Source organism: Falco punctatus, assembly GCF_963210335.1.
Source record: "Falco punctatus genome assembly, chromosome: 11".
Lineage (NCBI taxonomy): Eukaryota > Metazoa > Chordata > Aves > Falconiformes > Falconidae > Falco > Falco punctatus.
The window spans coordinates 15591304-15604882 of NC_137591.1; the positions used below are offsets into that span (position 1 = coordinate 15591304).

A 13579-nucleotide genomic window follows, 5' to 3' on the forward strand; every position below is an offset into this window, starting at 1 on the left:
GAATAGAAGATCTAGCCCAAAAGTCCCAGTCTGATTTCTGGGTTTGATGGCTGTTAAGAACTGCTTTTGTGTGTCACAGATCTAAGAACCTTTAATCTTCTGAGATAAAGAGAACGTTATTGGTCTCAATTAGTTGCAGATTTCAATGTATGTGCAAATGGTTATTTCACCACAACAAAGGTACACGGGGAATTGGAATTAGGAGCCGCAAGCAGAACAAGGGACCCTGCTGAGATAATATAAATTGTCATTTCAGATCAGAAGTGGAGAAAATGCTGCTAGTCTGGCCAATGAACTGGCTAAACACACCAAAGGACCGGTCTTTGCTGGCGATGTTAGTTCATCAGTGAGGCTGATGGAGCAGCTTGTGGACATCTTGGATGCTCAGCTGCAGGAACTGCGGCCCAGTGAGAAAGACTCGGCTGGAAGGAGTTATAACAAGGTACACACCTCCTGTCACCTTCTCCTGCTGGGATAACCATTGCCCTCAGTTTTTTTTATTTTTTTCCTTTCAGAAGTATTAATCTATACTTTGTTCCCACATGCTTATAGTTCTGGAATAAACATGTAAGAGAAAAGAGCAGTAAATATACAGCAGGAAGTTGCAATTACCTTCTTTAGGGAATAAGATATAATTCACAATAGCTGACTAGTCCTAAAATACATAGCTGTGTCCCTTATTAAAATCTGGAATGCGTTATAACTAGCGTGAGGGAAATAGGCATTAGCTTTCAGAAATTCTGTAACAAATCAGTGTGTTTATCCAGTGGTCCTTTTAACCCTGAACGTATAATAAAATCAGTGGGATTCTGCATAGGTGCAGGGGTTTATTTTAATCTGACTTCCTGCAGAATAGTAGCACTTTCTTATCTTTTTAAAGACACCAACATCACTTGCAATTGAACTTTATGAATATGCTTTAATACGCATATCTAAAAAACACAAATAAGTGTTTTCTCCAGAATGATGTTCAGAGAAAACTTACGTCTTTGTGGTTTAAGTACAAATCACAAATGTTATTACCATTCCTCATTTTCTCACAGGAAATGCTGTATTTCTTGGCCTCTTTCTACATCAGCTTAGTCAACAAGCTACAAATAAAACATTTTTTCAGCCTCCTTTAGAGAGAGAGCTCCATGCACTCCTCTATTGTTTTGGCAGTAGTTCTACGTACAATCCCTAGTGGCCCTTAAAAGAGTTTTCCCAGAGACAGATCAACTGCACATACAGCGATTTTCTCCTTTGACCTTTTCACACAAATCCCACCGTTTTGGCAAAGATACCTGGGCACCTGCATAAAGGTTGGGGAGAAACGTTTCCTGTGTGGTGTTTTTTTTATAGTTGTCACTGGACAGAAACTAGCTTAATGTCCAGGCTGTAGTTCAAATTCGGGATTTGAAACACCAGACTAATTTTTTGATATTTCTGCAGCTTTCCAGAATGTGTCTAACTTCTGATTTTCTTTTTTCTTACTAAAAAGCTCCAAAAACGAGAGAAGACATGCAGGGCTTACCTTAAGGTATCTCTCCTGTGCTGTCACCCTGCTTTCTCCCTGCTTCAGCAACCTGCCACGCTTTATCATCTTGCTGCATGATCCTATGTATTTCAGTCTTTGATAAATGTGTATTGTGCCCCATATCAACTGTACAAATGTTGGCTTTGCACAGGTACAACACTCAGAAAAAAAAAAAAAAAAAGATCAAAGTTTATACCTCTTTTACCTCAACTTGTTTAAAACTAAAGAGCTGAAATGGTTATTATCTGAATTGGAAGTAACATCTCTCTCTCATAATACAGCTTTGGGTAGAGGGAAAAAGCTGGCAACTTAATAGAAATTATTTCAGCTTGGTAGTATTTTATATCAAAGACTGTTTAGACTTAATTTGCTTGCATGAAAAATGTACATTATACAGCCTGCTTTGTTCTTTGTGTATTGTTATACCTAGTAAAATCACTCTTTCTTACAGTTTTAAGAGTTGTTACAAAGGCCAGATTCAGTGACTTCCGGATAAAATGTAAAGACAAATATTTCTCTAACTGTACTAGTAAAATGTGTGCCACATGTCCCGTTAACCAGGCTATACGGAAGGCACGCCACACATTGCTACCCAGCTTTCAGTTTCTTTCATCTGCTGTAGAATGGTTGTCCACAGTGGCCAGCTCCTGCTGCAGTACAATGCCAATAATGCTACTTTGTGCCTGTGAAGAGGAGAAAAAAACTCCTAGAACAGATTGTGTGTGGCTCTGAAAAATTTTATTGCACATAATTTCAGAGTTTCTTTTAAAATACTGATTTTTACTTATACCCTCTGTGATAAAATGTTAGAATGATTTTTGAAAAGAACTTTGAAATATGTTGTAACATAATAAAATAATTCCGACTCCTACTGAAGAAAAAATTCTCTGTGCAGGGAACTTTTGTCTTTTATCCTGCAGCCCTGGAAGTGGATGGGAGATGTGCAGTTAAGCAAAAATTTGACAAAAAGAAACAAAGATCTGGGGAGAAATTTTCTTCTCAAATAATAATAATTGTAAAATGGTTTTATGACAAAATATTTTTTAATAGTAAAGGGAAATCCAGCAGGTGTGGTTTGAGTAGACTGAGCTTTCTTACTTCATTTTCAATGGTAAACATGAACGTCAGAAGAGCAGTAATGGGCTTGTTCCAATGGCTGCATCACAGGGCTGTGCGGTCTTCCCACTGCCCGCTCACCTCTGTCTGAGAGGAGGGAATGCCTCAGAAACATTACTGGGCAGGTGATCATTTCCCACAGGAAAAATGCATAGTTAAGATGACCCCGTAATAAATAAAAAGTGGTCCATATTAATGAACGCATACCATCAGCACTATATGGCGATACACAGGAAACCATAGTGCAACCTTAATTTCCAACCGGTGTCATTTTCTGTAGGTCTCAAATGGGCTTCTCTGCTTAGATAAAACTGATAAACCTCTTGAAATTACAAATCAAAAGCTGACTTACGCTATGCAAATGAAGCAAGTGCCCACTTTGTGACAGAGGATTCATTTGTACTTCAGATTAGAGGCTCCAATCTGTATTTCTTGGTGACTAATGAATCTGGCCTCTGCAGACCAATTTCTGTTCCACTCTAGTTAATGGCTGCGGCAGTATCAGTGTGAGCATTTTGCCTATTCTGTCTCCCATTAGAGAAAGAAAAAAGGCTTTAATGCCACTTCGAAGTATCTTCCACCTGCCAGGAAGGTCATGGTCGCTCACAATGCAGGCAGAAAGAGGATATTAAAATGGATTAGGCTAATTAATCTTGCTCTGACAATAGCCTTGACCAACTTCTCCTATTCGTTTATTTGCACGATACAGTATTCCAGACCAACATCTTTCTGTTTGTACAATGTGTTCTGTTTCCATTCCCGATGCTTTTAAATTGATCAAACAAATTATATATATGCTTAATGACACATTATGACTAGGTAAATGGGACAGAGTAAACAGGGTGTTTCAGCAATGCATGGCGTACTCAATGCACAGCTACATTATGCATTAATGTAAGAGCCTGCCTTCAATTGATTAACTGATTACTCTGATTGATTGGATTATTTTGTAAAAATAATGTAATCATGTCGTTGAATTCTTCTTCTTCCTTATTTACGGTTACTTTATATGCAGCTTAATGAACCTTAAAACATGATGATAGAGTTGTTACAAGAAAGACTTTTTAAAATGGCAGCTTTATTCAGTTTTACAGTTTTGCCTTCACTGATAACAGGGACAGTCAGTGGACATCTTGTTTGCTCTATTGATTTCCTTTTTTAACTGACCTTTGTGCAGGAATGGGAGTTAGTAATCCTTTTAAGTATCTGTGAACAGGTACAGGAATAGGAGGGGGAGTGAGAGTGGCTGGGGCTAATTTATATCCACTGAGTCAGCTTCATTTCATGCCTCCTGTAATAAAGAAGGCAGTTTGTCATAGACAAGGAGTTTATAGTGCTATGGCTCTATGAGCTGGACTAAGTTCCTAGAAGAGTATTATTGTCATTTTAGCCTAAACTGCAGAATGCCATTTTTGGTGTTCGCTTTTTGAAATACAACTTACACATTTTGGCATTAACTTTAAGATGAAAACTTCAGGCAAAACTTCTGGCATTTATTCTTACATTCTCCAGCACATTAATAAGCGTCTATATATCTGACACAAGACAAGTCAAATCTGCATGTTTACCACGTAGAGACCACACAGTGCTAGTGGCTAACTGCACTTCTATTAATGCTAATCCAGCGAGAGGATGGAAAATATTTTTATGTTGAAAATAGTTTTCTAGTGCCATTAAATCACAGTAAATCATTCTGACAGTTAAGTATTATAATTGTCACCAGATAATGCTGGAAATTTTCCCCAGCTGCCTAGGGCAATCAGACCTAATGATAGTTTTCTAATGAATGCAGGCAATTGTGGATACAGTGGACAACCTGCTCAGGCCTGAAGCTCTGGAGTCCTGGAAGGACATGAATTCTTCAGAACAAGCCCATGCAGCCACAATGCTACTTGATACGTTGGAAGAAGGGGCTTTTGTCTTGGCTGATAATCTCTTAGAACCAACCAGAGTCTCAATGCCCACAGAAAATATCGGTAAGTAAAATTCTTTTCAAGTGTAATTTAAAGCGCTGTGCGTTGCTTTGTGCAAAATCAAGATAAAGTAGTCCAGACAGAAACATACTCTTTGAAAGCCAAGCCGCACAACATTTGGTGGAAAGGTAATGCTCCTAAGTGCGGGAGACATGCTTTTCTTGTTCAGTTCTTCAAAATTAGCATTCTTCTTTAGTGTCATTAATACAGTGTAAAATGGAAAGTAGTTGATGTTGCAGAGTTGATTTACCTCTGAAAAATCATTAGCTGAATGTATGGATATGAAGGGTGCTTAAATGGCAGAGTATGGATTTTTTGAGGTAACTGCTTTCTGTAGAGCTGCAGAAATGCTTTCCTGTTACTTACAAACTGTTCCTAATGAATTTAAATTACTTTTTTGCAACATACACTGCCAGTTAAATATTTTAGGCATTCGGAACATACACCAAATGTTTATATTAAACATGACTGCCTTCAGGTAAAAATGTGCTCAGTGAACTACATCTCCCATAATGCAGAATAGCTATGCTCCAGAGACCACAAAATAGCTGAAGATAGTTGTAGCATAATTTGGAATTTGAGTGGTGACAGAAAAATGAAGGGGTTTGGTATTAGAGGTGTGCATATATTGGTACGCAAGATGTGTTAAAGCAAAAATCATTGCTATGCATAAAATTAAAATTCCTTCATCTTATTACAGAGATTAGCGTAGTCTCAGCGAGGTACAAGGAATCTGAAAGTTTGCTATTTTAAGGGGTACTGAGATGGAGACTTGGAATAGACTGCAGAAATGAGGCTTTTCACATTTCACGTCTGCACATTTCTAACTGTAGAAGATGATTCTGCCTATTTTTTGAGTAGGAAGACATTGGGATGGGGAGAAGTGTTACAGTCCATTTTCAAAGTAACTGCACATTCATTTCTGAAGGAATGTGTGTGGATTCACAGAAGGTCTCTGTCTGGTTGTACACAAACAGTTCCATGGACCTCAGTTGACTGTCTGAACATCACTTTTTGTGATAAACTGTCTTCAAGTCATAGTAACACATTACTGATGCCACGGAAGACTGAATTCACAGTGCACATACATATGCGTGGCTTAAAGAAAAAGAAATCATTCCCTAATTTCATACCTTTTGTCAGTCTATAGTTTAGATCTATAGTTAGACCACTACCATTGAAAGCTAGATTTCCTGGGATATGTAAAATCATATAGGTCAAATTGACCACTCTGACCTATATGATTTTACATATCCCAGGAAATCTAGCTTTCAGTGGTAATCCCATGAAAGCTCCCTAATATACAGTGTCTTATAAAATTAATACTTAAGTAAGGCTGAGTGGCATCTAAGTTTTCAATTTAAATATTTTCTAGCAGAACCAATAAAACGGTTTCCTATATACTTTTATACACAATTAGATTTAGGAGAAAAATCAGATTTTTTTTTAGATAAAAATACTGATTTAGCTAAATACATGGCATAAGTATACTTAGGTATTCGTTTTCTGACTTAAAAAACTCCTTATGTCTTAATCAGTACTTAAAGTTCTACATTTGTTAGCAGAGCATAGACCTCAGGATCTTCAAAATTAACATTTCTTTGCAACTTGTGTGTGGTATTTTTAAGTCGATGTTTTGAGGGCATAAATTAAAACAAGGTTTGATTTCATTTCATTACTATTAAAGTGCTGTCATTTCAGTAGTCTGCACTATGTTTAGCTAAAGAAATTAACTGTGTGCTTAAAACATGCCGTACAGATCTGTCTTACAGCGGCAAATGAGGACAGCAGTGTGGGAAAAAGAGTGGGGGGAAATATCGTCACGTGGCATATTGCAATCTGGCCGAGAGACTTTCTCTATGTTCTCCTCTTTTTACCACCTTTTTTTTTCTCCTTCTTTTTTTTTTTTTTTCTTTTATTTTTTTCCCCTCTGGTCTGCTTAGTTTTGGATGTTGCAGTGCTCATTACTGAAGGCCAGGTGCAGGACTTGAAATTTCCTCAGGGCAGTAAAGGAGGCAACTCAATTCAGCTCTCTGCAAGCACCGTGAAACAGAACAGCAGGAACGGTGAGTCTTGGGCACAGAGCACTGAAACTCCATTAACTTTTATAAAACTTACATTACCTCCCCTAGTTAAAATATCAAAACACAACAAAACTGCTCTGTGGCTTTTTCTGGAAGGTTGTGGGTACCTGGTTGTTTTTCCTTAAATCCATAGCCTGAAAATGCCTCTCTGTTTACTGATGCTTTATTGTTAGTTCATTAGAGTGCAGGTTGCTGTCTTTTTGTAGACCTCTGTGGCATGACGATGGCATTTTTTTCTTTTGTAGGATTAGCAAAACTGGTTTTCATCATTTACAAAAGTTTGGGGCGTTTTCTCAGTACTGAAAATGCAACCATAAAGCTAGGCAGCGACTTTGCTGGGCGGAATAGCACAATCGCAGTCAACTCCCACGTCATTGCAGCCTCTATCAACAAGGAGTCCAGCCGGGTGTACCTGACTGATCCTGTGCATTTTACGCTGGAACACATTGATGTGAGTTACGCTAATGAATTAATGGGAAGGTCATAAAATCAGCAAGAGAGAAAAGCAATGCAGAAAAACAACCTTTTTTCCATTTGAATTTTAAATGTTGGGCTAGGTCAGAGACACAAGCTTAGTTAAGTCTGTGAACATAAAATTAAATGAGCCTGGTTCAGTGATTATTAGAACTTAAGTGTATTCTTAATGAAAGCTAATTCAGTAATCAACATGAAAATGTAAATGACTAATTTGTTTCTAACTGAAAATTAACTCTTACCTTAGTAGCAGGATAGAAAATAACAAAATTCTTGATTGTCTGCTGTAGCAAGTTTTAATGACACTGTAACTTTTTACGTTCATTTTGGACCAAGTTCTGGAGCCCATACAAATTGCTTAAATGCATTTATCCAGTGAAGAATAAATATTATATCCTGGCTTGTTATACTTTAAATTTGTGTATGTTTTCTTCATGGTAATTTATTTAATTTTTTTTTTGCTCATTTAGTTTGGTTCTTTCTGTTTTCACAACTCACATGGGGAAAGTAAATAATCACAGCCATGATAGAGAAAATATGGTTTGGTTTTGCTCTAATTTTGCCTCTTTTTATGAATCTGGTTCGATTGTTTTTCATCAAAATAGATAGGCATTGAGAAATTAACTTTTTTCTGAAGTCTGTTCACATGACCTTGGCCTGGCCAAAGGTGAGAATCAAAGGAGAAAGATCATGTTTTCAAATTCTCAATTATACGAAAAATATCTTCAGAATAAATTTGCAGTCCTAATGTTGAAGAAAGCAAAAATGGCTGTAATGTACCATCAGTGCATAAAATCGTAAGATGGAAATTGTAATTGTTTAAAATTGGATCTACAGTAATTGAGACTACACTTTAGAGTGTTTCGGACTATAAAGTCCCTTTTAAACTAGATGTCTTCCTTGTATAACATAGTCCACAATTTTGCTGATGAAAAACTTTATTGTCCGAAACATGCAAAGTTTAATCTAAATTACTCTTTACACATATTAAACAATTGTTATTGCCATCTTAGTGTGTGAAATCCTCATTTTATGTTATCCTTTTATCTCCCAGCCTGACAATTATTTCAATGCAAATTGTTCCTTCTGGAACTACTCAGAGAGGACTATGATGGGATACTGGTCAACTCAAGGTTGCAAACTGGTTGACACAAATAAAACTCATACAACATGTGCTTGCAGTCACCTAACCAACTTTGCAATTCTTATGGCTCATCGGGAAATTGTGGTAGGTAATGATGTTTCTAGCCATTGGCAGGGAACAAACTTTTAAAGATTTAGCTTTACATTTTTAGCAAGATTCAATATTGCTGAAGTTTCCTAACTATCTGTAGCTTCTACGCACTCTTGCCAAAGCAGTTCACTTACTGTAGTACTTTTCTTCCTCATCAATAAAGTTACAAGCAAAATAGCAGGAAAGAAGATGAAGGAAGGACAAGAGTTTTCTTCAAGTCATATTTTAAAGTTACTGACCAACCTTACAACCATTTTACTGACTCCCCATCAGTACAGCTGGAGAGTATCTGTAGGGGCAGCTGTGCAGGCCGTTCCCTGGAAGCGCAAGGGCCAGCTCTTCTGAGAGCAGGAAGGTCAAGGAGCTTCCATAGGGGTTGTTTAAGTGCCTGCTCATACTCTGAGATTTTGTTGTCTAGTTGAAGCACTTACTGGATGTCACGGGGTCCGGAGCATGCAATATTTGCAAGGATATGAGACTTCTCATAAAGCTATTGTATTCAGAAAGGTTGCTGAAAAGATAACCAAGATGACAAAAGTGATTATGTTCCAACTGAAGCAAGGAACCTTCTTTAGCTAAATGTGAAATTAGAGTCAGAATTACACACGTAACATATTCTGCATTTTGTCCTAATTGTGTGTAAATCATTGCTTTCTTCTCAGCTTGGAGTTGCAGGTCTGTAGGAAAGAACGTGTACTTTTATAGGAGGTCCCAGGGAATGCTTTCCTCTTTGTTTATATCAGAGCCTAGAGGTACTTTCAAAGTGTTACTTCTACTTGTTTTTATCTGATCGTAGAAAAAGTAGAAATGCCATCTGATCTGGCTAAAATAGTCACATTTTTTCTCTCAGACCTGCTCCTCTAGGAAGCTGACCTGAAACTGAGAAATTACTGAGTACATTTTGCCCATCTCATGTAATGAACAAGTAACTTTTCTAGATGCTACCTGTGAAAATAGGTTTTTGTTTATACTCATAAAGAGTCATATTAATTTTCTCCATTCTTGGTTATTTCTAGTACAAAGATGGAGTGCACGAATTGCTCCTCACTGTCATCACCTGGGTGGGAATTGTCATCTCTCTTGTTTGCCTGGCCATCTGCATCTTCACATTCTGTTTTTTCCGTGGCCTGCAAAGTGATCGTAACACTATTCACAAGAACCTTTGTATCAACCTATTCATTGCTGAGTTCATTTTCCTAATAGGCATCGATAAGACAGAGTACAAGGTAAGTTTTCTCTGTGTGTACTGATCTGGTTCTCTGAAATGACTGTTTGAAATGGATTTGAATTAAAACACGACAACACAGCCAAGCTTTCGGCATTCTGACACAGCAAAGCTGAAATAAAATCTCAGCATGAAAATAAGACAGACATGTTCATAAATAGTATTTATACCCATCAAAACTATCACTGTGGCCTTAATTTCCCACTTACTGCAATGTTTGTCATTTTCAGCTGAGAAACATTGGCTGTGAAGGAAGCAGGTGGTTAAACTTTTGAAAGAGGAGATGAATGTATATATCTTTTCTCTATATATTCATATGTCTCAACAGCTATTGACTACCTTATATATATATATATATATATACACACACACATTAGTACAGAGCCTTATCTATATATTTACATTTTCTACACTGCACATTCATGCAGGTTTTTTGGCAGTATTGGTGAAATTTAATTCTGAAGTGATTCATTTGGGTTGAAATCTAGTAATTCAGTGTAGTTTCATCCAGAACTCAGCCAAAGGGGAGAGAAATTGGATTGATTTCTGTTATGACAGTAGAGGCTTCCAAATTGCATCAGATAAAAATGGCTTGGTGGCTGCTTCATAATTTTAAATAAGCAGTATTACATTATGCATCTAGAACCAACTGTTATGTCCTGGATTATCTAAACTGTAAGTCCTAAAAATTAAAGAGTGGTTTAGAAAATTGAAAAGTCTACTCTGTAATTGAAGGGGGTGCGGGTGGGGGTGGTGGCAGTAAGGGCACAATTTCCTTATGTTCATTCACACTGTTTAGCGAATTTACTTTATGTAGCTACTGAGCACACACTAGTATTTTCAAATGTTCAGTATCTGTTTTCAGGTAGGGAAAATGCTCCTGAATTTGTGAAAGATCTCTGATAGAAGTATATCCTGTTCTATTACACACTATTGGAGATGTAACGATGTGAAGATTTTATGGTTCATATTTCCATCTTTCTTTTTCTTTGCAGATTGCATGTCCAATATTCGCAGGTCTCTTACACTTTTTCTTCCTGGCAGCCTTTGCCTGGATGTGTCTAGAAGGAGTGCAGCTTTATCTAATGTTAGTAGAAGTATTTGAAAGTGAATATTCTAGGAAGAAGTACTATTATGTTGCTGGCTACCTCTTCCCTGCTACAGTAGTTGGTGTCTCAGCAGCTATTGACTATAAGAGCTACGGAACAGAGAAAGCGTAAGTAATTGCAAGTGACCTGAGTGTTTTTCAAGTGAATAATTTTTTAAAGCCTATTAGCTGTCAGAGGGTCCCTGACAGCCTAAAATACCATCTGAAAGCTTTATTGGTAAGAGAATGGCAATGCTGTGCACAAATTACAATCAAGTCTTTTGTAATTCTCTAGGTTCAGAGGATTTATACTCTAGAGAAGCCGATTCAAAATTATGGTCTTTCTTTTAACACAAAAGATTGACCTGAAACAAATTGAAAAAGTAAATAACTTTTTGGTCTCAAATGTATATTAAGTAAAAATTCTCAGCTTAAAGTATCTGACAGGCCTAACCACCCATTTTTAAGCTAATGCTTCATTAGATCTCTTTGTTCAGCTGCCCCTCTAGCTAACTCTTGCCCTGAATTGTAACAGTACAGTATTCCAAACCGTATGTTTCATTTCCATAATATTTTACCAGGCGAGTATAGCAGGATTAAAATTAGCCACTGCCTTTTATTTACAAAAATACGAAATAGAAAGTGACAGAAGGTAGACAGAAAAAATTTCTGAGGATCTGAGTTGCTGGAGGCATGAATTTGCCTTCCCATAGTGTTTACTTTGTCCTTTGATGAAATTAGTTACAAAATAAGAAGTTGCTGTTGCCTACAAGAAAGCTGCTTGATTTTGCTACTGATGAAAGACAAGTAAGAGCAATTCAACTGGGACGTAGGCTGTATGAAAAAAGAATCACCAAGTGAAGTTGGCCCTAATAGGTTTACACGTCATTTAGTCTGGTATCATATGTATTCTTTCTCTACTGTTCAACTCCCGGTTGGTGCATTTTATTTATACCATATTAGTTTTCAGCAGAACATGGCATCTGAACATTTTCTGTCTCGTGTTCCTCAGGAGTAAGCACTTTGGATATGATACAAAGTTAAAAGTAGGTTTTGAAGATTACATGGAAAAGCTGTGAAAAATATTTACTGTTGTTAGACTTATTAGTCCATGATAGCACCTGTGACCGAACCTTTTGACTGAAAGGAGAGCAAGCTCATTCTGGTTTTGTTTCTTCTTATGTATTAACTATTTCTGATGATGTAGTTTCAAGTTCAATAGTGTTATTAAACAGGACTCATCAGAAGAGTTTCAGGTTGAGAGAAATTGTCCGTGGACTAAGTGGTACTGTGCAATCTCTATCATTTACTGACAAAATGTTAGCTTCAGAAGTATTTTTGCACTTTCCATGTACTGAACTAAAGTTCTAAAGCAATTCACTTCTCATTCTCTTTTTTCCATGATAGTTGCTGGCTCCATGTAGATAACTATTTTATCTGGAGTTTCATTGGACCTGTTACCTTTATTATTCTGGTAAGAACTTTGCTTTTTCCCTTCCTTCTAGATTGCCTCACAGCAAAATTAAAAAGATTGAATAACATCTGTCAATACTATCCTTATTCACAAGACATTTCATGAAAATGCTTACAAACAATTTGTAATGTGACCAGTGGTTATATAAATGTTTAGAAATCTTTAAAGAGTGCTGACGAAATGATTAATTGTCAGAGCTGTGGTGGCACTTCAGCATAGCCATTTTTTGCTAATGGCTTGAACTCTGAAGGTCATATTGACATGTGTAGTCATAGTCATATGAAAAATCAATGAAGTACTAAACACAAGGGTTTTTTTAAAGAAACCATTGTTATTGCTTTCAATTGCGTCACTATTCTGCACATTCCAGAATTTAACTGCTAATTATCCAACAGAATTATCTCTAAAGGGCATTCTAATGCACTGGATAATTAAATGAACCTTATATTTCATTACACTTACACAGTATTTGTATGTGTATTTGCATATGTGTATGCATATTTTTCCATGACTACTTCTGTGTGTATTTATGCTACATGTAATGCATGTCAGGTACACAGTTCATCTGTTTTAGTATAAATAGTAGAATATTATGTAACCAGTAGAAAGCATACACATGTTCTTGCAATCATTTGAGTAAAGTCGTATGCATGCACACCCATCTGTATACCCACAGCTGTGTGCCCCATTGTCCATTTAAGACTGAATGTTGTGTTCATACATCAATTATCCATTCTCTGAGCACTTCCAGGTAAAAAGCACATAGTCATCTGTCAACCCAGGGAAAAAACATCTCTCTGTTATTTCAGACTAATAATACCAACACTGCACAACATAAGAATTTGAAAGGAAAGTGAACGCAAGATGCACATTTTGGCTCATGTTGTTTTTCTCTGCTAGTTTTAAAGTCTAGTCTTTAAAGCCTGGCTATACGTGGGAAATTATCTAGAAGGCTGGTGCTGGGAACATAGACTATGTACATAGAGAGTTGATAGTTTGGAAGGATGAATTAATTTGTTTCCATGCTTTTGAAAGTCTAAATAGTTACCTGTTCCCCTGCCTTTATACAGTAGTAGAGTTGTGAAATGTTAACAGAAGCTCAGTTCCCTTGAATTTCGAAATTCAGAAATTGTATTCTGTCATAAATATCTTTTAGCCTGAAGTACATGCATCGGGCATAATTTTGAAATTTCTTTTATAGATCTATATGCCAGATGTACTCTTTCAACACTTTTTGTAGCTTACAGTTTACATTACTTTTCCGTGTAAAAATAAACTGATACTTTGTTTATGGAACTTTCTGTAAAAAAAATGTACCCAGCCAATCTATTGTAGTTACTTTATTCCTTCCTGGTATCTTCAGTGTTGAAATAAGCTTAGGTATATTTAGGATGGT

The 13579-nt window shown here is 36.7% G+C and overlaps 1 protein-coding gene across 17 annotated transcripts in view; it reads left to right on the forward strand.

The window, feature by feature from the left end:
* ADGRL2 (adhesion G protein-coupled receptor L2) overlaps window positions 1–13579 on the forward strand; it is a 404716-nt gene that overhangs the window by 367381 nt on the left and 23756 nt on the right. For 13 of the 17 annotated variants that reach the window (XM_080406960.1, XM_080406962.1, XM_080406961.1 and 10 more), the window contains 9 exons: window positions 257–442; window positions 1481–1519; window positions 4425–4608; window positions 6549–6671; window positions 6935–7140; window positions 8218–8391; window positions 9414–9623; window positions 10618–10838; window positions 12117–12183. In XM_080406960.1, the coding sequence (XP_080263086.1) occupies window positions 257–442; window positions 1481–1519; window positions 4425–4608; window positions 6549–6671; window positions 6935–7140; window positions 8218–8391; window positions 9414–9623; window positions 10618–10838; window positions 12117–12183 (1410 nt within the window). The remainder of the gene's footprint in view (window positions 1–256; window positions 443–1480; window positions 1520–4424; window positions 4609–6548; window positions 6672–6934; window positions 7141–8217; window positions 8392–9413; window positions 9624–10617; window positions 10839–12116; window positions 12184–13579) is intronic. The other 4 variants (XM_080406965.1, XM_080406959.1, XM_080406967.1 and 1 more) reach the window with 1 other exon arrangement.